Source organism: Phoca vitulina, unplaced genomic scaffold (assembly GCF_004348235.1).
Source record: "Phoca vitulina isolate PV1807 unplaced genomic scaffold, GSC_HSeal_1.0 scaffold2, whole genome shotgun sequence".
Taxonomy (NCBI): domain Eukaryota; kingdom Metazoa; phylum Chordata; class Mammalia; order Carnivora; family Phocidae; genus Phoca; species Phoca vitulina.
The window spans coordinates 47,350,594-47,375,326 of record NW_022589705.1 but is presented as its reverse complement, the minus strand read 5'-3'; the positions used below and the strand labels follow the sequence as shown (position 1 = coordinate 47,375,326).

The 24,733-nt window shown below is 39.1% G+C and overlaps 1 protein-coding gene across 2 annotated transcripts in view; it reads left to right on the top strand.

Annotated features, from left to right (window-relative positions):
- The window catches only part of TCTEX1D1 (Tctex1 domain containing 1), a 29,349-nt gene extending 6,465 nt beyond the window's left edge, over positions 1 to 22,884 (top strand). For both annotated transcript variants that reach the window (XM_032426770.1, XM_032426779.1), the window contains 3 exons: positions 12,709 to 12,800; positions 19,463 to 19,587; positions 20,658 to 22,884. In XM_032426770.1, coding sequence (XP_032282661.1) covers positions 12,709 to 12,800; positions 19,463 to 19,587; positions 20,658 to 20,861 — 421 coding nt within the window. In that variant the 3' untranslated portion in view covers positions 20,862 to 22,884. The remainder of the gene's footprint in view (positions 1 to 12,708; positions 12,801 to 19,462; positions 19,588 to 20,657) is intronic.
- Positions 22,885 to 24,733: the final 1,849 nt, after the last annotated feature.

Sequence of the window (24,733 nt, the reverse complement as noted above, 5' to 3'; positions counted from 1 at the left end):
TTGAAGTTCCAAAGCTACAGAATTAGCAAGTGGCAAAATGGGCTTTTGTATATAGGCAAGTATTCTCATCCTCTGAAAATTGGCTGTCAGTGTGTAACTTACATTAATGAAACTCTTCTATTCATTCACCTGAGCCTTCTGTTTCCCCTCCATGGGTAAGAGCAGGTAATGACAATGACATCTTTCTTGTTGGAAGGTCAGCCTTTGGCAGCCTTCAAACAATATTTGAACAGATGTGCTACTCACATGTTCTTAAAATGGAAACAGAAGCCTGAGGTTAAGTGACTTTCCCAGGATAATGTGACATGATAGCCAGGTTTATTTTCTCTGAGGCCGGTAGTTCACCTAGTAGGTCAGGCCCAAGGTTGGGGACTAAAGAGTCTCTCTTTTGTCTCAAACCAAAATTACAGTGATGTCATGTTACAGGAACTTTGAGTATGGATCCCACTGCTCTCTATTTAAACCCACGGGTGACATCTAACACCCTAGTTAGGCCACACGATATTCCTTCACTTATTTATTTATTCAAGGTTTCCTGAGCTTCTACTCGGTGCCAATTACTGTGCCACCCGTTGGGCATGTGAACGTAACTAACTGTGGAGTTCTACTCTGGAGAAGGTCATTTTTCAAGTAAACTGAAAGCCACCTGGTAATTTTTTTCTCTGCAAAAATGGAAAATACTGCATTCATTACTTCATTTGAGATAAATGTTTATTGCCCAATGGGTACATTCCAGGCACTCTGCTGGGTAGGGAACCACAAAGAAATAATCTGTGCTCCTGGGGAGTTTATAATCTGGTGGGACAGTTGGTGAGCAAGTAATTTTAAACGTGATGAATTTATCCTATGATTTCAACCTAGACTGCTGTGAGCTGCTTACGTGCAATTACAAAATGATGTTGCCCGACCTGTTTCCTGATTTTGATAAGTTCCCTTGCCATCTAAATAAAATTAAAGCCCCCAAAAGACCTGGATGAGATCCAGCTTCCCCTCTTCAAAGAGAGAGAAACTTGAGAAAACTGAAATGGCCATGATCCCAAATTAAACCACAGTAAAAACTAATCTCATGTTGTACTTGATAGATGATGAAATTGTTTCACATACAATACCCAGATGATTCTCATAAAAATCCTGTGGGCTAAGTAGAGAAGATACTTTTATGATCTCCAGTTATCTAATTTATTATCTTATTTCTCTCAGGAACAGAGTTGAAAATATTCTTCATTTCATAGCATGTTGCCATCACCAATATGGGCGAGACCCCTGTTGTTTACCTGATTGTCCCTCTTCTTCCCCTTCCACACTTGGCTCTTGACCCTCAAAAGGCACCCACTCTAATACACACAGGATGACACATGCTACAAGAATACACATATTTAAGTGTATATATATGTATATATATGTGTATATATATACTTATAAAATATATATGTATATATATTTTAAATTTTCTATATATTATGATGTTTTGACATTTTAAAACAACCTTTCTGGCTGGGGAGAGGCTGCCCCTCCCAGGTCTAGCCAATTCTTGAAGCTAGCTAAGGTCTCAGCTGGAAACACGCCTTCTATATGCAACTATCCAACCCAGAGCCAGCCCCCTCTACATACCCCCCAACACCCAGCATGCAATATTCCTCTGCCTTAATTGGCCCAGAGCCAAGTACAGGCAACTAGGTACGCTCCTCTAGCTCAGAGCCCACCAAAATTATTCAGACTAGCCAGTCTTGAACTGTTTCCTGGGCCCAGTTTTGCCTTTTCCTCAGAAACCCCAATAAAGGCTCTGGCCCCATCTCTCCCTTGCTCCTGTCCTCTGCGTCTTGACACTCTGGTGCTTTTCCACATAGTCCTGCGTGGTGTGGCATGTCTCTTATCTCTAGGATCTGTGAGTATAGTAAGCTGTGTTTTCCCGAGCTCCTCCCGCCATCTCCTTTTGTGCCGCACTTGATGGACCACCTTACGAAAGAATACAGAACAAGTACTTACAAAGATTTTGACTTAGATAAATGGTGTTGTGCTATAAATCTCATTTTGTTTTCTTGCTTTCATATATCTCGTTCAACATTTTAATTTTTTTATTTACTCATGTAACTATGGATTCTAGCTCTTTGCTTCTTACTGAGGCATAATAGTTCTTCATATATATCCATCACATATGTTTGTATCCATTCCCCTAGGGATGAACATCCAGACTGCCTTTCACATGCCATGTGGAACATCTTTGTACATAATCCTTCATTGGTGTCATTGTAAAAACTGCCCTGGGAATGTGATCAAGTGTTAAGATATACCACAAAGTTGTAGTAAGTAAAAATGACAGTAAATGCAGGAATAAACAGGTGCACGAATAGAGAAACAGACCAATGGAACACATGGAACCTCAGAAATAGACCCACGATTATATGGAAACATCATGTACGAGCAATGGGGAAATTATGGATTTTTCGATAGATTATGTTGGGAGAAAAATGGCTCACTAGGTGAAGGAAAATGAAGCGGGATTCTTACCTTATACCATTTTCATAGTAGATTTCACATGGGAGACTGAAATGTGGAAAACTCTAAAGCTAATAGAAGAAAGTTTAGGAGAATATCTTTGTGTTCTATGGCTAGGGAAAGATTTCTTAAATAAGATCCCACAATGAAAAAACAGAACCATAAAGAAAAAAACTTGATAAATATAACTACAATAAAACTTAGCATTTCTGTTCAATAAAAAATACAATAGACACAGTTAATAGGCCAGCAGAAGATATATATATTTTTTAATCATGCGCATTGACAATAAAAAAAATAGTCAAAGGAGATAAAGAGCAGTTTGCAGAGGCAAAGGCCAGATGGCTAAGCAGAATATGAAGACGCGCTCGAGAAGAGGAATATAAAGAGATGCTCGAACTCACTTGGAATGAGAAAAATGCGTGGAGCACTGGGTGTTATATGCAAACAATGAATCATGGAACACTACATCAAAAACTAATGATGTACTGTATGGTGACTAACATAACATAATTTAAAAAATAAAATAAAATTTTCAAACACACACACACACAAAACCAAGATACTGTTTTGTATCCATCTGAATGGCAAAATATAAGAAAGAAGAATAATACCAAATATTGGTATTTGCTAGACAAATGAGAATAAAAACAAATATCCATTCAGCAAATAAATCCAACCCAGTATTTAGAAAAAATAAATATGTGCATGTCCTATTCTCCCCATACATTGAGAAAGATGACACTTGGTGAGATAGAGTGACTTGTGAGATGATCACAACTCCCAGACAACAGGGCAAATAATCTGTACTTCTCTGACCCTAGAATTTAGAGACATCATGAAAGTGTTTGTATTTGTCGTATGGGCTGAATGCGCCATGCCTGCCAAATTCATATGTTGAAGTCCTCATCCCCAGTACTTCAGAATGTGACCTTATCTAGTAACAGGGTCTTTAAAGAGGTAGTTAAGTTTAAATGAGCTCATTAGGGTAGGTTCTAACCCAACATGATTGGTATCCTTCTAAGAAAAGGAAATTTGGACACAGATACACATAGAGGGAGAGGATGTGAAGACACAGAGAGAAGACAGCCATCTACAAGCCTGGAACAGACCCTTCCTTCCACGGCCCTCAGAAGGAACTGAGTGAGCCAACATCTTGTTCTCAGACGTCCAGCCTCCAGAACTGAGATAATACATTTCTGGGGTTCAAGCGACCTCATCTATGGTACTCTGTCATGGCAGCCCCTGGCTAACTAGTGCAGTATTTCTAAAGGAGGGAACATAGCTAGGGAGTCGAATGGAGTGGCTCAAAGATCTGTTCTGCATAGACTGGCTGGGGTCAAGTTCCAGCTTGAGCACTTAAGCTGCTGATCTTGCATAAGTTATTGGGCCTTCTTTACCCCAGCTTCTTCTTCTATAAAATGGGTTAAAAATAGTCATTGTTGCTTTGGGGTGTGGTAAGAATTCATTAAAAAAATATATGGAAACACCTAGAATGGTTCTTGGCACATCTAAAAACAGAGCAAGTATTAATTATTATTATCACATAGAACTTTGGAGTCAAACAACACCTGTGTTTGAATCCGAGATCTGCTTAACTAGCTATTATTTAATATTCTTTGAGTCTTAATATGTCATCTATAAAATGAGAATCATAATGACGACAGAGTCATTCCTTTTATTCATTAAACACATTTTTGTTGCCTGGGTCGTGGCATTGTGCTAAGTGCTGAAGATACCACGGTGAACAAAATGGACTGTCCCTGAACTTATGGTACTGTTCTTATCAAGATCATGATGCTCACGTTGCTGATCCAGCGGTCAGTCCTCAGCTTACTTGACCTCTCAACATTTGGCACTGTCCACTCACCTCTCCTTTGCCCTGGAAACAGTTTCTTCACCTGGCTTCAGGACACACACTCTCCTATTTTCCTTCTACCTGACAGGTTCCCCCTTCTCCGTCTTCTTCCTGCTCCTTTCTTTCCCCCCAGTTTCTTAATGTTGGAGTGCCTCAGAGAGCAGTCTTTTGTCCTATTCGCCTCTTGTCCTGAACTTATCCCTTCAGGAATCTCCTCCAGTCTAGTGACTGAGACATGGTATTATGCCACCAAATTCATATCTCCAGTCTTCACATCTCTCCCAAAACCCACGCTCATGGATCTAACTGCCTATTGACCTTTCACTTCAGTACCTGGTAACCATCTCAAACTCAGCATGCTCACAACTGAACTCTCTATCTAACTGCCCCCCTTCTTATGCCTCAGGAACTTCTGTTGAATCAACTTTGCAAATATATCCAGAACCCAACTACTGACCACTACCCCCCCACCGCTCCCATCTCAGTCTGAGTCTCTGTGTTAGTCGGCTCAAGCTGTCATAACAAAATACCATAGATAGGGCAGCTTAAATCATAGGAATTGATTTTCTCACCATCCTGGAGCTTGGAAGTCTGAAATCAGGATGCCGGCATGGTCAGGTTCTCATGACCTCCCTCTTCCCAGCTCGTAGAGGGACCTCTTCACTGTGTCTTCACATGATGGAGAGAGAACCCTGGTTTCTCTTCCTCTTATAGAAGGACTCCAATATTTTTGGCTCAGGGCTTCACCCTTATGACCTCACTTAACTTTCATTACCTTCTTAAAGGCAGTAGCTCCGATACAGTCACGTGGTAAGGCGGCATATGTCCTCCACATACATATGAATTTTGGGGAGACAAAATTTAGTCCATAGCAGTTACTGTCCTCTCTCACCTGGATTACTATAAGAGCTTCCTGACTGGTCTCCCTGTTTTTACACCTACCAGCCTATAGTCTGTTCTCAAAATAGCAGTTGGAGTGATCATTGTAAACTATAAAGTGGATCTTGCTGTTCCTCTGCTCAAAACTCTCTATAGGCTCCCACTTGATCAGAGTAAAAACCAGGGTTTTACAGTGGTGCAAAGCTCCACATAGTCTAGCTGCCGAACACCTTTGTAACCTCATCTTCTTTCACCCTCCCGCTTGCTCCCTCCGCTCCAGCTCCTCTGGGCTTTACGCACTTCTTCAGAAATACCAGGCAGCATCCTGCCTCAAACCCTGGGTATATGCTTTTCTCTCTCCCTGACACACACTTCTCTCAGCTATTCACATGGCTCCTTTCCTCTCCTCCTTCAAGTCTTTGTTCATGGAAGCCTATCTTCACCATTCTATTTAAAATTGCAAACAGCACCCTCTCCTCCATCTACTTTCAAGGACCCTTAATGAAGCAATTCTTTCCCCCTGTAGCATTTATCACTTTCTAACATAATATATAATTTACTAGTTTAGTATTTTATTGTCTATGATCTGTCCCTTCTCACTAAGTTCCAACAGGGCAAAGGTCTTTGTTTATTTCATTTTTGTATCCTAAGAACCTAGAAGAATGCCTGGAACATAACAGCAACTCAGTAAATATTTTTTGAATGACTAATTATTGCAGTATACTAATTCCTGAACAAACAAGTTCTATTGCTCACAAACAGGTTAGGTTCACAGGTTCATGTAAGTGTTAAGGCCAGGTGACTACGGACTTTCATCTTGAAAACATAAGATGCATTTACAGCAATGGAAACTGTTAAATTTTCAAATTTTTAAAACAAGGTATACTTTTAACTCTTTGCTGAAGCATTCCATTGTGCATCTATTTAAAAAAAAAAAAAAAAAGAGGGGCACCTGGGTGGCTCAGTCCATTGAGCATTTGCCTTCGGTTCAGAGTATGATCCCAGGGTCCTGGGATCGAGCCCCACATGGAGCCCCACATCGGGAGCCTGCTTGTCCCTCTCCCTCTGCTTGTGCTCTCTCTCTTTCTGTCAAATAAATAAATAAAATCTTTAAGAAGGAAGGAAAGAAGGAAGGAAGGAAGGGAGAGAGAAACAAAGAAAGGAAGGAAGAAAGGAAGGAAGAAAGAAAGAAAGAAGAAAGAAAGAAAAAGAAAAAAGAAGGAAGGAAGGAAAGAAAGAAGAAAGAAAAAGAAAAAAGAAAGAAAGAAAGAAAAAGAAAAAGAGAAGGAAGGAAAGAAAGGAGGGAGGGAGGAAAGAAAGAAAGAAAGGGAGGAAAGAAAAAGAAAAGAAAGAAAGAAAGAAAGAAGAAAGAAAGAAAGAAAGAAAGAAAGAAAGAAAGAAGAAAGAAAGAAAGAAAGAAAGAAAGAAAGAAAGAAAGAAAGAAAGAAAGAAAGAAAGAAAGACTTCCATTTGTGCTGAAAATCTGTTCAGACAGACCACACCCCTCCTTCATGATCTCCGTAGTGTTGTAGCGGTAACCGTGGTACCCATACTCTCAGCCTCACCTGAGTGATGATTGCCAAGAGTAATGCAACTTTGAATCTATCCATTCATCCAGGAGCTGCAACAGAATTTTCATCAGCTGCCTTTGGCTTTAACCTCACCTTCTCTTGAGTGAACATTAGTTCAGTGGGTTTCAGATGCTCTGATTTTCTATCCACACACTCAAAATTATTGTATTTTGTCAGTCACCTTTCCTGGATTATCTTCAGTCACATCAGAACTAGATTTTTTACAGGTTGTGTGGTTTTGTCCTTTAGAAGCATTCCTAGTCTTGAAAAACATATCCTACAAGAACACATGCTATGTCATTTTCTCTCCTCTCTCATTTATGAAAATGTATCTTGACCTTTCTATTATAACCTTTCTCTTACCAGCACGATGGGACCAATAATGTGAATAAAATATCTCAAAGCTACATAAAAGTCCAGCAAACTTGCTATAAAGTAAATGGTCACAAAACTAAATTACCTTACTAGACAACTTCCATCTTCTAGTGAAGAGTTGGTATGTTTTTGCTCTTAAACATAACATTCATAAAAATATCCTTTGGACATTTTGAGGCAGAAAGTTCTCAACTAAGTGAGCCTTTATGCATATTTCATGTTGTTTGCAATATCTTGTTTCTTGAGCACAGGGAATCTAATTTTTCTTTGTATCACCAGCCTTCTGGTTGTGAGCAATAAATATTTGTTGAAAGAATGAGAGAAAAACAAAAGAACAAAAGTCCAAATTTGTACATCCTGAAGCCTTCTTTTTATTCTGTGCGCTCTGAAATATCTCCACTGGGAGGCAGCACGTAACTTTAGTAACAGATTTGGGGGGAAAACTGCTTAAATGATACCATTCAAAATATGGTAGTTCCAGACATTTAATGGTTACAAATGGAAGAAAGAGATGATATTCTGACTTTCTTAGTCTACTAAATTAATGGTTCCAAGGCCATTTATGCATTCAAATATTATCTCTTACTGCAGCTTCAAAACATCTCAGTAATAACGGCAGTGAAAATGTCTGGAAATGAATTCTCAATAATAATTGGATAATATTGAGGCTGGTGAGATTTAATTGAAATTATTTCTGTGTCTAACAGTCATAACAATAAGACAAGCCTTGTATTTATTCGGTGTAATTCAAGGAACGACCAGCAAGTACCTTTGTAAGATGTTTTCAGGAGAACTGAACTTCATGAAAGAGTAAACCATATTCCAATTCCTTAGCTAATTTTCTTTTTGCTTCTTTCCTGCATAATCAGAACACAGGCTGTTGGGTTGGCATGGATGTTTCCTGTGTCGATCAGGTACAATATAGTAGGGTTCCTTTTGTTATTGTGGACCAGTTTCATGCAGCTAATTCTGCATCCAGGTTAATGCCACGTCTGTCCTCAGCAGTAGTACATATGATTCCAAGTATTATTGAAACTTGCATTGAGTTACAAATTTTTACTCTTCTCCCAAGAATAACATTGGTTGATTTGTTCCTTGTTTTCACCAGTAGTTTCTGCCAGACTTTCAGTTTTCCTGTGTTTACTTTTCATCTACCTTCCTTCCTAAAACTTGACAACTCTCTTGGACCTGTTTTGCCAATTGAATCTTGTTCCTCCCTAAATGCCAATAAGCTGATGAAACACATAGACGGCAAGAGCATTTTTCTTTTCTTTTCTTTTCTTTTTTTTATTCATGAGAGTCAGAGAGAGAGAGAGAGAGGCAGAGGCAGAGGAAGAGGGAGAAGCAGGCTCCCCGCCTAGCAGGGAGCCCGATGCGGGACTCGATCCCAGGACCCTGGGATCATGACCTGAGCCGAAGGCAGACGCTTAACCATCTAAGCCACCCAGGCGCCCCAAGAGCATTTTTCACATTTAAAAAAATAAAATCAACTACAACATTCCCCTTGTGATGAGATCATGTATCTATCTATAAGGATTATTATTATGAACTATGGAAAGTCTGGTCATAGACAACTGAAACTTAGCCACTTGTAATGTTGTGACATATACCCAACAAATGCTTTCTGCTATGTATACAGCACTGGTAATTAAAATTATAAAATTGCTTTTTGAGCATCTCACATTTTTATCTGTAAAAATTTCAAAGGGCTTGAGTAAAGCTGTTTATCAAACAGAAAATATGTACTGTTTAATTTCCAAGTCAGTATTCTAAACTGCTGTTGGTCATTCCCCATTTTCAAATACAGAATCTCTCTTATTTCTAAAAATTTACCAAACCCATATTCTGGTTTAATGTTAGCTACCCAGATTGCAAGCACTTTTAATATTTTATCTCTTCCTTCTGTCTCTATTTCAAGGAATAAATATTTTATTTTTTCTGTTCAGTTCATTGTTTTCTCTTCTCTCTTCCTTTTTCCAACCCATCTCATTTTAAGCAGATCTCAGTTTCAAAAAATACCATAAACAGAGTTTTTTTTAAAGTAACAAGTAAAAATTTTCTGTAATTTTCCATGAAGGTATAATTTTAGTGGATACATGGTACAGAAAGCAATAGACAAACCAACTATTTTCCTTCTGCATGAGAAAGGATTCTAGGTTACAGCAAAATATCTGAACCTTCACTCTCCAAAGCCCTATCTCCTCCCCAAAACTAACCCCAAGTTTTGTCCTCCAGTACTTGCAACATTCCACTTCCGAGTAGCAAATTCTGTATCAGTTAGAATTTGTATCGTATTATATAATGCTTCTTATAATAATAATTTTTTTCAAAAATAGTGACTTAAAATAAAAATGTATTTTTCTCTTATGTAAAAAGTCTGGAGGGAAGCAATTCAGGGACCCAGGCTTCTTCTCTCTTCTTGATGTGTAATGTATAAGGTCATCTCAAAACCCATGATAGCTGCTGAACTCTTGCCATCATATCCACATTCCAGTCATCAAGGATAGAAACAGGTTCTTCTTGATTGAATTCATTCTTTTGAGGGAACTCTCTCAGGATTTCAACCAAAATTTCCACTTACATCTCATTGGCTTACAAGCCACATGGCCACAATAGCACCAGGGAAATCCAAGAATTTGTCTTTAGTGTAGAGAGAAATATCCCTACAAATTTAGAATTCTGTTACCAAAGAAGGAGAGGACACTAGAGAGCAAACAGCAGGCAGTCCCCACCACGATGTTTACCACAGCTTTCTTCACAACAATGGAGTTTTGGAAACAGCCTAGATGGCCAGAAGAACAAGTGGGTAAATAAAACGTAGTATGTTCATATATTAAATACTGTCTTGATGTTTAAAATATTGATGTAGATTACTATCTATCAACATAGAAAGTTATCCATGGTACATTTTCGAGTGAAGGAAAAAAGAGCCAAGCATCTATCCTATGCTCCCATATGCAAAGTCATGTCTAAAAAGATTTTTGTAGGGCGCCTGGGTGGCTCAGTCGTTAGGCGTCTGCCTTCGGCTCAGGTCATGATCCCAGGGTCCTGGGATCGAGTCCCACGTCGGGCTCCCTGCTCAGCAGGAAGCCTGCTTCTCCCTCTCCCACTCCCCCTGCTTGTGTTCCTGCTCTCGTTATCTCTCTCTCTCTGTCAAATAAATAAATAAAATCTTTAAAAAAAATAAAAATAAAAATAAAAAGATTTTTGTAATGTTAACAGTGGTTAGGTAACCGCTAGGGTTAGTAATTTTTTGTGTAATTTTACTTTAGACTTTATACTTTTCTATGTTTTGAACTTTTTACAATGAGCAGGCACCGTTGACATGACTACTGTGGAAACGAAAAGGCACTGAATGAAATCATTTTCGGTAAGTTTTAAAAAGTCAGTCTGCAATACCTTCTGTTTGCACACCTATCTTCAGCCAGTGGCTTTTTTTTTTTTTTTTTAAAGATTTTATTTATTTGACAGAGAGAGACACAGCGAGAGAGGGAATACAAGCAGGGGGAATGGGAGAGGGAGAAGCAGGCTTCCCGCCAAGCAGGGAGCCCGATGTGGGGCTCGATCCCAGGACCCCGGGATCATGACCTGAGCCGAAGGCAGATGCTTAACGACTGAGCCACCCAGATGCCCCCAGCCAGTGGCTTTTTTAAACTGCCCTTACAACACTTTCCAGTTTCATACTGATAAACAGTACTGCACTGATTATCAACTTTTCAGTAACACAGAACAAAGCAATAGTGAGGACTGTTTGTAAAAAATTCTTATTTGTTCTTTTGTCTGAGACTTCCAAGTTATACTACTTTGAGTTTTGTACCAACACTACTTCTCTTTCTATGAGTTTTTAATATGGTGTTCAGTAGAAAAGAAATTGGGTTTTTATTAACATCTGGTGTATATTTGTGCAAGTGAGTTTCAAATGCAGTCATTAATGATTTCAGGTGGTCGTCGTCCCTATTTTCATTCTGTCAGAAAATGATCATGTGTGAGACTTTGTTAGTGCGAGGTAAATAGGATGTTTGAAATCCAAGTCTGTCTTTCCTACACATATGGCATTAAGCCCTTTGCCTCGTTCCTTTTATCTCTGAAATAGGTAGAATGATAACTCATTTACTAGCTTAAGAGAGTCTAGTGAAGGTAAAATGAGATCTTTGATGGAAAATGTTTGGTAAAGTGAAAAGTAGCACATATCAAGACAGGCTGGTTTATCTGCGAATCAGGGGGGCTTTTGCAGCATGGAGTTTTCTGAGCAGAAGCGATCATCTTCTGTGGGTACTGCCCACAACACCTGCAGCCAATGTGACCAAACAGGTTGGTTGCTACTTCAAAGGGCAGCAGAAAACTGGGGAAAGCAGGTGTTACAAGAATGAGGACTAAATCACTAATCCAGAAATCTATCATGAAAATGCAGCCATAATTACTTGCATCAATTTCTTGGGATGGGTGGGTAAACCTTAATTTGTCACACAAATTGTATTAAAGATTTTTTGAAGATTCCCTGTGATTTTCTTAAAATGTCATTTGCAAAAACTTTACTCATTGTAAACAGCTGAAAACTAAGTATTTTAATCTCCTTGCAGAGAAAAAAAAAATCCCAAAAGATTAAAAACAAATACCTGTTATTTAATTAAGGCAAAACATAGCCTGCTTAGAAAAGTGGTCACTCTGAGCACACACACATAACCACACACACATAACCACACCCACACACTATTGTAGTATCTCCTTTGAAATGACATCTGTCTTAACCTCCATTTTCACAGGTGGAGAGAATTGGGGGTAGAGCTGAGGCTGCCCTTAGCGACAGTTGAATTTCCTCTGAACTAAGCAGAATTAAGTGGTGCTGGAGGGACATTAGGGGCTCCTCTTGGCTTGGGTCTCCTGTTCAGCACCTGGATAAGCTTATATTGCCTCGGTAACCGAGCCAAAACCCTTTCTTAATGTTGGAAAGGGTGGTGAATGCTTACCATTTACCATAGTTTGGGTGAATTGTGGTTTCTCTCACCATGTAGGTGAGTTTCTTGTTTTTCTTTTTTCTACTAAAGGGATTTTGTGTGGTATGTATAGGAGTGAACTTTTATAAATTATAATATCCCGAGTATATATAGTTGTTTCCCAACATTTTAAGCTTCCTCCTAAATCCCCCAGGCCCTTTTGTCAGTTTTGTCCACTTTGAGGAGAGAGCCTTTGCATTGTGGTAGAGATGCCGTTGGCAATGGCTTTTGAAACATACACACAGACAGACCACCCCATGAACACTTTCTGGATAGTCAGATGCCTTGGGCTTCACTGCGCTGCGCTGGCCTGCAACCACTATATGGAGACCTGCTCCAAGTAACTTCTCTAGGCTTTAATGGTTCCATCTCCAAAATGTTTTAGACTTTAGACATCGGGATATTTACCTGAGACTTGCTTGAAATATTCTTAGAGAAACCTTACCCTTGTAACATTTTTGCTGAAAGCAGAATGTGTTTTGTTGTTATTATTATTATGGTAACTATTGAAATTTGTTTTCTCCCTTGCTTTTAGCTCCAGGAGTACTGTGTCTTATACGGATGAACCGAGCCAACGGGATAATGCCTCTCGCCTTACAGTTCAGATGGAAAACACCTATCAGCTGGGTCTGTTATTTTATCACTCATTCCTATTTTAAACTTCATTTTTTAAAAAGATTTTATTTATTTATTTATTTGTTTATTTATTTAGAGCAGGGGGAGGGGTCTAAGGGGCAGAGGAAGAGGGAGAGAGAATCTCAAGTGGACTCTGCAATGAGCACATGGAGCTCATCGCGGGGCTCCATCCCAAGACCACAAGATCATGACCTGAGCGAAATCAACAGTTGGCCACTCAACCAACTGAGCCACCCAGGCACCCCCTTATTTTAAACTTCTAATCTCATTATTTACTTAAAATAGCTTCTGATAACATGGCATTATCTTCAATACTAACACAATATAAGGGATCTTAATTAAGTGATTTGATGCTGTTTTAATTTCTTCTCTGCAAGGTAGGACCAACACCCATTGCTTAGTTTTCTTTATCAGTGTTTCCTAAATATCAAGCAATTCACTGGGCAGCACTGATGTGTATTGTGTATTACTGGACGAAGAAGTTCATTTCTGGGTATTTCTGGGTTATCTTGTACAGTTATTTTATACATACTCAAGTTAAAGGAAAGAGATATGCCTTGAAGTTTTAGCCAGCAAACCCAACCAATGTTGTTGATAGGTGGAGAAAAAAAGCCTTCAAAGCAAAAACAAATGATTTCTGGTCCCTCGTTGACAGAGGTGTTTATCCCTTTCCACTGAGGCTTTGAAAACAAAGATCTTTGCACCTGCTCCTATACTCCCAGATGGAATCCACAGTGAATACTTTTTCGCATTCATGTTTTCTCATAGACCAACTTGTTTTCTCCAAATGTGTACCTGCCCACTATTATCTGCCCACTGCATATAATTACTGCTATGCAGAAATTCCACAGAGACTTGCCAATGACCAAAGGAAGGACTCTATGGGCTGGAGTGGTTCCATCTGGAGCCAGTTAACTTCAGGAAAATTATAGACCATCAATGCATCCCATTAGGCCTTGTAGCCAGTTTTCTACAGTAATCCCCCAGACTACATGGATTACAAGGTTCCATAATTAGTCTGTCTACTGGTATTTTCACAGTGCCTGGAGTAGACAACTAATATTCCTGCCATCCAGTATAATTTTCTACTCTTTCTGGTAACCTTACCCAGTTTCCTTTGGGGAAGCCCACCGCTGCCATCATTACCACTTTTGGTCCATGAAATTCTGCTGAAGCTGACACTAGCTTCAGAGAGACAGCAGTGACTAATTCTGGGATAGCATATGACGCTTTGATAGGTCAAGCCAATCAAAACCTTTGCGATTCAACTTAGACAATGTTGTTCGGGCTGTTGAAGAAGCCGATTAGGCTCTGAAACCTGAAAGAAGTAGGGCTATGTGAGCTTTTGCCATCTTGCCCCAACATATGAAGCCTGAGACCAAGAGAGAACCAAATCCATTATTCAAGTCTTAAATTTAGCTATCTGCTCTTAGACTTTTCATTAGGCAAGCTAGGTTTGGGTCAGGTTTTCCTCCACTTATAACTAAAAGATCTTACCCTTTCGATGCCTATGACATTAGGCTCTGCATGCTGAAAGGGTTTGAATCAGATTTTGACAAGATAAAGGAGTTGAACTATGAAGTCCTGTGTTTCTTCTTCATAAGGATATGTTTTCATAACTTGTTTCCTTAAATAAACAAACTAAATCATCTTATCAATTTTAGAAGTACTGAGTGTTGAACCAAGTTAAAAAAGTAATGTTATAAATAGCTTAGCATAAAGTATTTCCCATATTTTCTTACAAAAAGTCATGTGAGTTATTTGTTTATGATTAAAGTCTTTTATGCTTAACAATCCATTTCTTAAGCATTCAACTAGCCATCTTGTTAATACTCAAACAAAAATGTATTTCCACTTCTACTTGTTTCTGAGTTTATCTTGCATCTGAAAGGTACTCTGTGGACCTTTGGTAAAGATTTTCTCTCATATCTACACAATGCAATACTTCCCAAAAGAGTGTGTGGGGGGGAACCTGTCAATCATCAGCATTATTGCGTTTAATTTTTTCACATTCTATCTAATAATATTTGCATCATCTAAACACATTTTAAATGCTTAGTACATTTGGCCTCCTTTATCTGCGTAATTATAGCCAGAATGAGATGAAACATAAGTATAATTAATGATGGAAAAAGGGGAATGGAAAAATCAAAGTATATTTCTTATAATGAAGACCACTTATATTTTCTCATTAATTAATTATTAAACCATGAATATAGAAAAAAATACAAGATGTAGGATCCAATATATCTGAATTTGAATACTAGTCTTGCCAGTTCCTAAATAATGTTTGAGCAAGGTATCAGCATCCTTGAATCTCAGTTTCTTTATCTGTAAAAAAAAGGATAATAGTTCATACATTATAGGGATGTTGTGAGAATTAAATGAAGGAATGCATTTAAATTCCTTCTTCAGGGGCGCCTGGGTGGCTCAGTTGGTTAAGCGACTGCCTTCGGCTCAGGTCATGATCCTGGAGTCCCGGGATCGAGTCCCGCATCGGGCTCCCTGCTCGGCGGGGAGTCTGCTTCTCCCTCTGACCCTCCTCCCTCTCATGCTCTCTGTCTCTCATTCTCTCTCTCAAATAAATAAATAAAATCTTTTAAAAAAATAAATAAATAAATTCCTTCTTCATTCATTATGTTATTGTTTCTCAAAGTGACTGACTCTAGGACTTCACCTTAAATCTGTAAGAAGACAGGCCTTCTGTGACATCCAATATAATTTCCTATTAATTATGGAATGAGTTCTCCACAGTACTTTTTCTGGAGCAATGGTTAAAGAAGGATCTGATTCTTTAAAAACACTGACTGTAAGCAGGAGGTCAGGTAAGACCTATATTGGTGGCTATTTTTGCTGGCACATCGACACAGCCTGCCTGAGAATGTAGACAACATAGCAAAAAAGTAGAACCTAAAGATGGAGAGAGAGAGAGAGAGAGAGAGAGACATCATTTGAGCTCAGCATCCATGGGATGATCAGACCCTGTCATCAAATGCTCTCATGGACAAAAACTGTCAGGCTCTCCACTCTGACTTCACTCTACCCCCTAGGGTCCTTCCTGACTGTGGAAGTCTCACTGCCTCCCTACTTATACCCTTGCCCAATCCTGCTGCCTTCTCTGCAAGAACAATCCCCATCTCCTCCCTCAAAATGAGGTAGCAACCATAACAACAACACTAATAATAATAAATACCTAATGAGTAGGGGGGTTTTGTGCATGGCAGGCACTATTCTAAAGGTTTTAAATATTTTACCTCATTTAATCCCAACAAAAAAACAATACATGATAATTCTTATTATTATGCCAATTTGGGGAAGCTGACACACAGACATATTAAATAACCAAAATTTTATCTATTCTACCTTAAATCTATTTTTGTGACAAGTGTTTCTTTCTTTTCCTTTCTTTCCCTTTCCTTTCTTTTTTTTCACCCCAACCCTCCTTCAGATCTTTGCTTTTTGATTTCTAAAAATATTTTTTCCTCCTAAAGAAAAAAATCCACTCAAAAAAAAGAAAGAAAGAAAGAAAAGGAAAAGAAAAAAGTTTTGCCATTCCCATTAGTTGACTCTGAAAGTAGATTAGGGAGCTCATTTGGGAAGTCAAAATCTGAACATTCACTCTTTCTCTGTCTTTGCATCTCATCTTCCCATCCTGAGCTAGGCAAGGGATGATTCTGGCTGCACAAGGGAGAGGTCACAAAACAAGTGAGAAAAAAAAAGTCTATGATGATATTTCAAAATATCTTCAAAATAGGATCTAGTTAATGAGATTAAAAAAAAAAAGCCGCAAAGCCAAGTGCAGAAAAGATATTGGTACAGCTGGACAGTAGGAGCTGTTGGAAACAGGGACTCAGGTGCAACCAGGATTCTGTCTGTCCAGCACTAAGCTGGGTGTGGGCCTCCTTCTCTCACCATGGCCTGCATTCCTCTCCATGGTGACAATCATGGCCTTCCGCAGTGCCTCAGGGTCACATGTCATAACATTTTATCACCAGAAAGAGATTGACTTTCCCCCCCACCCCAAGTTCCAGTTTAAAATCAAAATTCTGAGAAAGGATTCTAATTGGCCCGGCTTGGGGCAAGTGCCACTCCTGGCCCAATCTACCATAACTGGACTTGGGCTCAAGGAGGTGACGGTAGATCCTAGAGAACCATCTGGTCAGAGTTGGAAAATTCTCATCTTCCTAGGAGGCAAGAGGCTGTTCCCAAATGACAGGGAGGAGTACTAGACAGACAAATATCTGCACTGAGGGAATTTACTATTTGCTGAAGGGAACGAGGCATACAAGTTACCATAATATGTGCCCAAATTAAGTTCCATGTGAGTGATGTAGGTCAAGCCATATGCAATATGCGTGCTTGGTAGGAGGGAGTGAACAACAGAAAGGTATAGTTAGAACATACATAATCTATTTAATTTAGTCCGAGCCAGTAGTAACATCTTTAAATTTCTTGAATAGAAAGGGGGAAACCACTCTCAAATTTAGCCTCGTTTCACTTGAGAATGCAAATGGAAATGTAAAAGATCCACAGGAAGACGACCCAGAAGCTTGTAGGTACCTAGGAACTTGGCCACAGAGGCTGGTGCCCTATATCTGACCCCATGAGACGGGAGCAGTCAGGACCAACCTGGAGTGCTAAACCTACAGGCCTACAGTGTTTATAACTGCTTGTCTGTCCTGTAGAACATAGATTCCTGCTGACTAAATATTGGGGTTAATCTTCATACTCTTTGTATCAGGTGTCTCTCCCTTTCACCTACCCAGATTCATTCCCCAGGCTGATTTAATTGAACAATTCCTATATAATAATCAGAATACAAATACTATGTATTGAGTCCCAGGAGGCTGACCTAACTCAACTACAGGCACAGGCTGTAACCTTCCAGTTAAGTCTGGTCAATGGAAAACTTCAGTGGGAAGTCAGAGTGGGGGAGGAGTGTGAGCTAGGGTGTTTATTTCCCCCCACACCCTGAAGGTGGGTTCAGCTCACGCTGTTTGCATCCACCAATGGAAGGGCATAGCTGCCCTCAAGTGATCCCTCTCCACATGCCTCTTCTGGATCTAGTAAGAGTTCCCTTCTCAGATCCCTCAAGCCTGGGGTGGGATGAGGGTAACACCCTCAATTTCACTAGCCAAGGGATACTGCACTATCCTTTGGTCCTGCATCCTGCTCAGAACTTCCTAAGGAGTCTCTTTATTAAATCCTCCAGGAATTGTCCTACTTCTAGTGTGCCATAGATGTCTTTGGACCCTGATACAGTCATTAAAAATAAACACTTAAACGATACTGATGACTAGTAAAATAGAATTGAATATAATTCTTGATCTCATTCCTTTATCCATATCAATTCAGCAAATACTGATGGCCACTATATGCCAGGCTCTGGGCACATGCACGTGTCGTTCAATGGCAGAGAGATGATGAGGTTAATACTCCCCAGAGGGATAGGGAAGATTCCTGGGATGCAAGATAAAGAAGATCCATCTGAAGCCTCTGCTCTGAACGTGGACTAAATGTGGTTAAGAGTATAAGCTCATGAGTCAGATAAAACAAGAAGGACCTCCCAGCTCTGTCACTGTGTGATTCTGGGCAAGTTACTCAATGTATTTAAGTCTCTGCTTTCCCATGTGTGAAAGGGAGATAACAGTAAAATTCACCCCAATGATTTATTGGAAGATTATGTAAGGTAATAAATATATACTTATCACAGTACATGACATGTAGAAAATGCTCAATAAAAGTAGTTATTATCTGTACTATGATTATTACCTATAAAATGTTTATTTCTATTTAAATTCAGAAATCACACATTAAATATTTCTTCTGCCTTTAGCATTGTATTAGACTCTGAGGAGGATAAAATCTGATCTAGCTTACCATTTCACTGAGGAGAAAGGCAGAAATGCTTTAGCTATTGTCAGGTGGATTCAGAGCAGTGGGGATCCAGAGAACTGGGAGTACTGAAAAGAAGGGATGATTTTTTTTTTTTTTACCTGAGGAGAGGAGGAAGGCTGCCTCGAGAAGAAGACATTTGAGCTGGCCTTGAAATGTGCGTGGGTATTTCTCAGATGAACAAGATAGGGAAGGCCATCCCACTTAAAATGAGGAGTAAGAACAAATGTCCACAAGCATCCCTTAAAAGACAGATGAGGTTCATGAGACTGGAACACCAGCCACATAGAGAGCTGTGGTGGGGGGCGAAGGGGCTAGAGGTGCTGGACCTTAGATTTTGCTAAGGGAAATATCACAGCCAGATCTGGGTTTTGGAGCGACCCCTTCAGTTGTAGTGTGGTATACATAGGTGGGAGATATAAGAGCTGGAGATATAAGAGCTGGGGGTCAGTTAGAAAGATGTTGAGACTTTAAAGTAAGTCATTAACACTGGAAACTGGAAGGGAGGATACTTTCAATATTAAACCTCAATGGTATTAAATATACACGCTTTAGGTAGCCTAGTAAATGGACGAGTGTGTTGTCTTCTGCCCCTCTGCCAGAGAATCTGTGTAGAAACCTAATTAGGACCATTTTCTCCTTAAATAGAGGCCACCCAGAAGATGAAATGTCTCTCCATGATTCAGTATTCTTTTGATTAGACTATGGGTGGGCGGATAGCATTTGAAATTACTTAGAAATTTCATCTGTATTTTCAGGTCCTACCAAACATTTTCCTGCGGTCATTGTCAATCATATCCTGAAAGATGTGTTAACTAACTATCTACAAGAAGAACAATATGAACCAGAGCTCTGTAGACAGATGACTAAAACAATTTCTGAGGTATATATGTGATTTGCTCGAAGTGTTAACTAGAATATTGCTAAGAGGACAACCCTTACTTTTTGATGAAGGCAATTAATTTGCAGAAGCAGTAAAAATGCTTGTTTATATTTTATGAAAATATTTATTGGGTCATATTCTGTGTGTGTGTGTGTGTGTGTGTGTGTTTGTGTGTGTGTGTAAAAAGCCTTTGCCAAAACAATTATGTGTATCATTTTGCATGTATTTTGTTTAAAAAATGTTTCCAAACTGCCCTATTTATTTAAAAATTTATTGCCAAGGATATATTTTAATGATCATTTTCTCTTGTTCAAGTTAGTTTCCTTGAGTGCCATCAAATATAGATATTGTGGTCTTTAAATACATTTCTCTTTTTATCAACTCAAGAGCTGGCACTCCATTAAGTTTTCTTCACTTTCCTCTTTATAACAAACTCTTTAATAAACATTCATGGTTAGTCCTATTACAGGAGACTCCAGATATGTGCTCACTTAATTACACATAAACAAGATGATATAACTCTCATGCCAACATTCTTTGAAGGGAAGCTGTCTTAATGTAGATTTTCAAAGAATGTAACAAATCCTTTAAATCCTGTTCTCTGGATTACAGTTTTTCCATGTGTCTTAGAAAATGTAGACATACTGCTGGTGCTATAATTTTGTCTCTAAATGTCCTATCGCAGGAGAACAGTGCTTAAAGGAAATCATAGTTGGGGGTGCCTGGGTGGCTCAGTCGGTTAAGCATCTGCCTTCGGCTCAGGTCATGATCCCAGGGTCCTGGGATCGAGTCCCACATCGGGCTCCCTGCCGAGCAGGGAGCCTGCTTCTCCCTCTACCCCTTCTCCCCTGCTCATGCTCTTGTTTGCTCTCTCTCTCTCAAATGAATAGATAAAAAAAAAAATCTTAAAAAAATAAAGGAAATCATAGTTAAGTTTCTACAACAGTTACTGAAAATATCTACAACACATCATGTGATTTTCTTCAATCCACCATATTTATGAAAGATAAAGACTCCTAAGTTTCCATGTGGCTGAGGACCTTTTTTGTTGTTGTTCTTTCAATTTCTAGGTTATTAAAACCCAGGTCAAGGACCTGATGATTCCACGGTACAAGCTAATTGTGATTGTTCACATTGGACAACTGAACAGTCAGAGCATTCTTATTGGAAGCAGATGCCTCTGGGATCCTAAAAGTGATACCTTTTCATCTTATGTTTTCAGAAATTCTTCTCTCTTTGCTCTTGCAAGTGTCTATGCTGTTTACTTCGAGTGATTGAAAAGAAGAAATCTAGTTCTTACTTTTTTTAATCAAAAAATAGGCCATATCTATGTACACGAAATTTTTACTACCCAGAAGTTTGAGAAAGAAACAACACTAATATTTCAAACAACTGGAATTTTTGGACTTTTTCATGCTCTTCTAAGAACTGAGGGAGGGAAGGTATAGCACAGGAAAGACTCTTGTTTATCCAGAGGAAGAACTAAGTCTTGGTTCTGCTAGATCGTTTTTCTTAGACATGGATTCTTATTTAATATTACTTTTGGTACTAATTACTTTAATTGCTCTTTATAGAGAGAGTTACAATTTCCTGTATTGTTTTTTGTAATGAAGAGAAGTTAAAAACAAACAAACAAACATGACTACATCCCCTGACCAATAAAGGGCAGAAGAATATTCAACATGGTATACACAAATGATAAATGTGAATGTGTCTCAGTGCTGCATATAAAAGAATACTGGTTTTCATCCGGTACTTAATAAATTGAGCAGCATTCATTAACTGCAATTATTGTTACATGTACCTGACAGTTGAAACTGCTGAGGTAGAATTAATGATTTCATAACAATTATTGTAGTCCCACAGGGCTGCTAGAGCTAAAACTAGAAGCTCTTGTGGGTTGCCTGCACTTTACAAAACTGTGGGAGAACTGAATGTTGGCTCTCCAGTAATGGAGACTATAAAGCGAACAAAGGCTTTTAGGGCGCTGCAGTAGACATTGCTGTATTAAATATACATGATGTTTAATAGTAAATGTATCTGTAACACTTAAAATCATGTATTGGAAAGAGACACCGCTTTTAAATATATGCTGCCTGATGTGCCTGTAAATAGGTTTTTCTTGGCTAACCAACTTTTTACACAAAATAGATAGCTGGCAGCTTAACAAATAAAACATGTGCATTTACTATTTTGTTCCTATGAATTTAGTGCTGAAGTGACCCAGTGCAGTTTTGAATGGATGGCACTAAAATTTACAGGGCTGAAATAGCTTATTATTCTGCTGCTTAATGTAGCTTGGACTATGGATCATTTATTTTTACGGAGCTTTCAACGCTTTGCGTTTTTCCTGGATGGTGAGTGAACTGCCCAGAGGACATTTGTTAAAGGTCAAAGACAAATTGTACACATGTGGAGAAAATTAGCAACGCTATAGTCTTAAGGAAAAAAAAATGATGTGTCATTCATATCATAAAGAATTTAGCAAATGGGAAAAGAGTCAATGCTTTATAGCTTTAAAATGTATTGATGTCTTATTTTCCCCCAAAAGAACCTGTACTAAAAAAAGTGTATACTTTTAAAATCCCTTTCCTTCTGCTTGTTCTGGCTTTTAAGGTAGATTTTCAAAATGAATTAGTCAATTTTCATTATTTTTTTCTGTTAGTGCCTTAGTGGGAATATGTCTGTGTAATAATTCATCACAACCAATATTGGCCCATCTCCATAGGCCAGTTTTGAATCTGGATTAGGTCATAAGTACAGTAAGTAAATGAGCTGCATATTTTCATTACACATTTGTGAACATCTCCCCTCTTGGAGCAAGAGCAGGGGCAATCATATTGCAATTTTGCATGACTAAATCAGAATGAAGAAAATTCCTTAGTACATAGAAAGTCCATTACAAAAACAGCTTTATTTTTTTAGAGTCCTAAAGTCTCATCCATGAGATAATTTCTTACCATCTGTCCTAGGCTGTGTTAGGAATCAAAACCTTAAAACATGATGGTAGTTAAAAAGCAAAAAAGGAAGCAGTTAAACAGCATATTGCCATGTACTGTAATTCAGACAGTCAATGATGAATTCTAGCAATTATATAGCAGCATAAGAATATACAGTAAAAACCCACTAATTGCGACTAATTTGGAAGAGTGCCGGTTATCACAAAAAGTCTGATGATAGGAAGCTTTGATGGATGCCTTAGCTAACACCATGGAGGTAATCATGTAAAATACAAATGTATCAGGTCAACACGTTGTATACCTTAAACCATGTTGTCAATTGTGTCTCGGTTTTAAAAATAAAACCTTTTTAAAAAAAGAAATGACACTGTAAATTTGAGGGAATTGTTTTACTTTGAGACACCCTGAACTTTCCTAGTATTTTGCCTTCCCGGCAGGTGTTCCTAAAGTGACGTCCTTCTTCCCAGACCTGCCGTGCCCACCCCTACCAGGGAGCCTTCACTCATGCTTTTCCCTACCCAGAACACCCCTTTCCACTTAAAGCAAATTTCTTCACTTTTCAGCATCAAACTCTGGTCTTGCCTTTTCTCTAAATCCTCCTCCATCCATTCCTTCCCTCCTGTTCTCTCTCTGCTTTCATCTCTCATAGTCGGGCTCCTGATTGTTCTCTAGGTAATTTGTGAATAATAGTTTTGTTTTCCTTACTAGACTGAAAACATCTTGAGTACATGGACCACATATCCTGACAGCACCGGACAATAAAACTGAACACATTTTAACTTTTCAAGTGAGATCACAGGCACTGATTGCCCTAGGCTACCCAACTACCAACAGCAAAGATAATAGTAACACACAGTTTAACTCTAGAGGAACTGAGATCCTATAGGGATAAGTACACAAGTAACCACAGTACAGGCTAGAATATGTTTTCATAAGAAAAGTCCAGAATATCTTTATCTGCTTAAGGGAATCGGGGATGGCTTCATGAAGGAAATGGCACTTACCTAGACTATGAAGTTGCTAAGTAGAATTTCAACAGACAGAGGAGTTCAGTGCATGAAGAAGTCTAGCCTGGATAAATAAAACACAGTGTTCATGAAGATAAGGGGTTAGAACTAAGACTGGAAGGGTCCATGGATGGTAACCTGAATGTCTGGGCAAGAAAGCCACACTCAGGTCATGGGTAGTCATTGAAGGCTTTTCATTCAGCTCATCGGCTCATCGTGTAGGTGAAGTGACTCTTTAAGAAGATGAATCCGTCAGTAAAGAGCAGGAAGACCACCCAGGAGACGGGAGAGGTAATGAGAGGAGCAACTGAGTGAAATGGAAAGGAGAGGACAGTTGTATGGAACAGTTTAGGGACAGTCTTCATGACCAGGCAAAAGGGAAGGAGGAGTCCGAGGTGACAAAGCGGCTCTGGATGTTTGCAGGGTCAGGTCTGAGTCCTGCTGTCCTAGTCACTAGTTAGGTAACTGACCTTAAATAAATGGCATAACTCACTTAAGCCAAAGCTTCCTCATCTTCAAGCAAAGCAGTGATAATGCTGGTATCCACCTCACAGAGTTTTAGACTGAGGCAGACGGTGGTGGAGGGGGCAGCCATCAGAGCCAGCCCCGTGAAGCTGAACACTGACTCGAAGGGAGGGGTTTGGAGGTGTAGCCTTGCTTGCTAAAAACAAGCAGAAGTACACGTTTACTAAGTGCTTAACAGATGGGAAGCCCTCAGTCAATAGTAGCTCCTTTGACTGTAGCTGAGAGTTTGAGTCTGGGCAACTAAATCAGTGGTCCTGGTAGCAAAAATAAAGAAGTCAGCAAGGAAGAATTTGAGGACTAAAATACTAAGCTTGATTTTTCACTTGTTGAATTTTAGTTAATAATGGGACGTTCAGATGGAAATAGCCTGAGGCAGCTGAAAAAATGGGACTGGAGCTGAGCTACATCAAGGTGAGAGATTTAGCCTTGGCAGTCATCCAAATTGAAACCTAACATCTTCCTCCTGCTTTATAAAATATTCATTAGCAGCGGCAGCAGCAAGTATAGTGAGTACTAATAGCAAATTACTGAAAATTCAGTTAACTCTGGGAATGTCAGCAGGAAACCCTCCCCCAGAATCAATACGAAAATTTTCCCCCAAAGCTAAAATTAAATAAGGCCTCTTATTTCTTTATATTTTTGTTTTAAAAGATT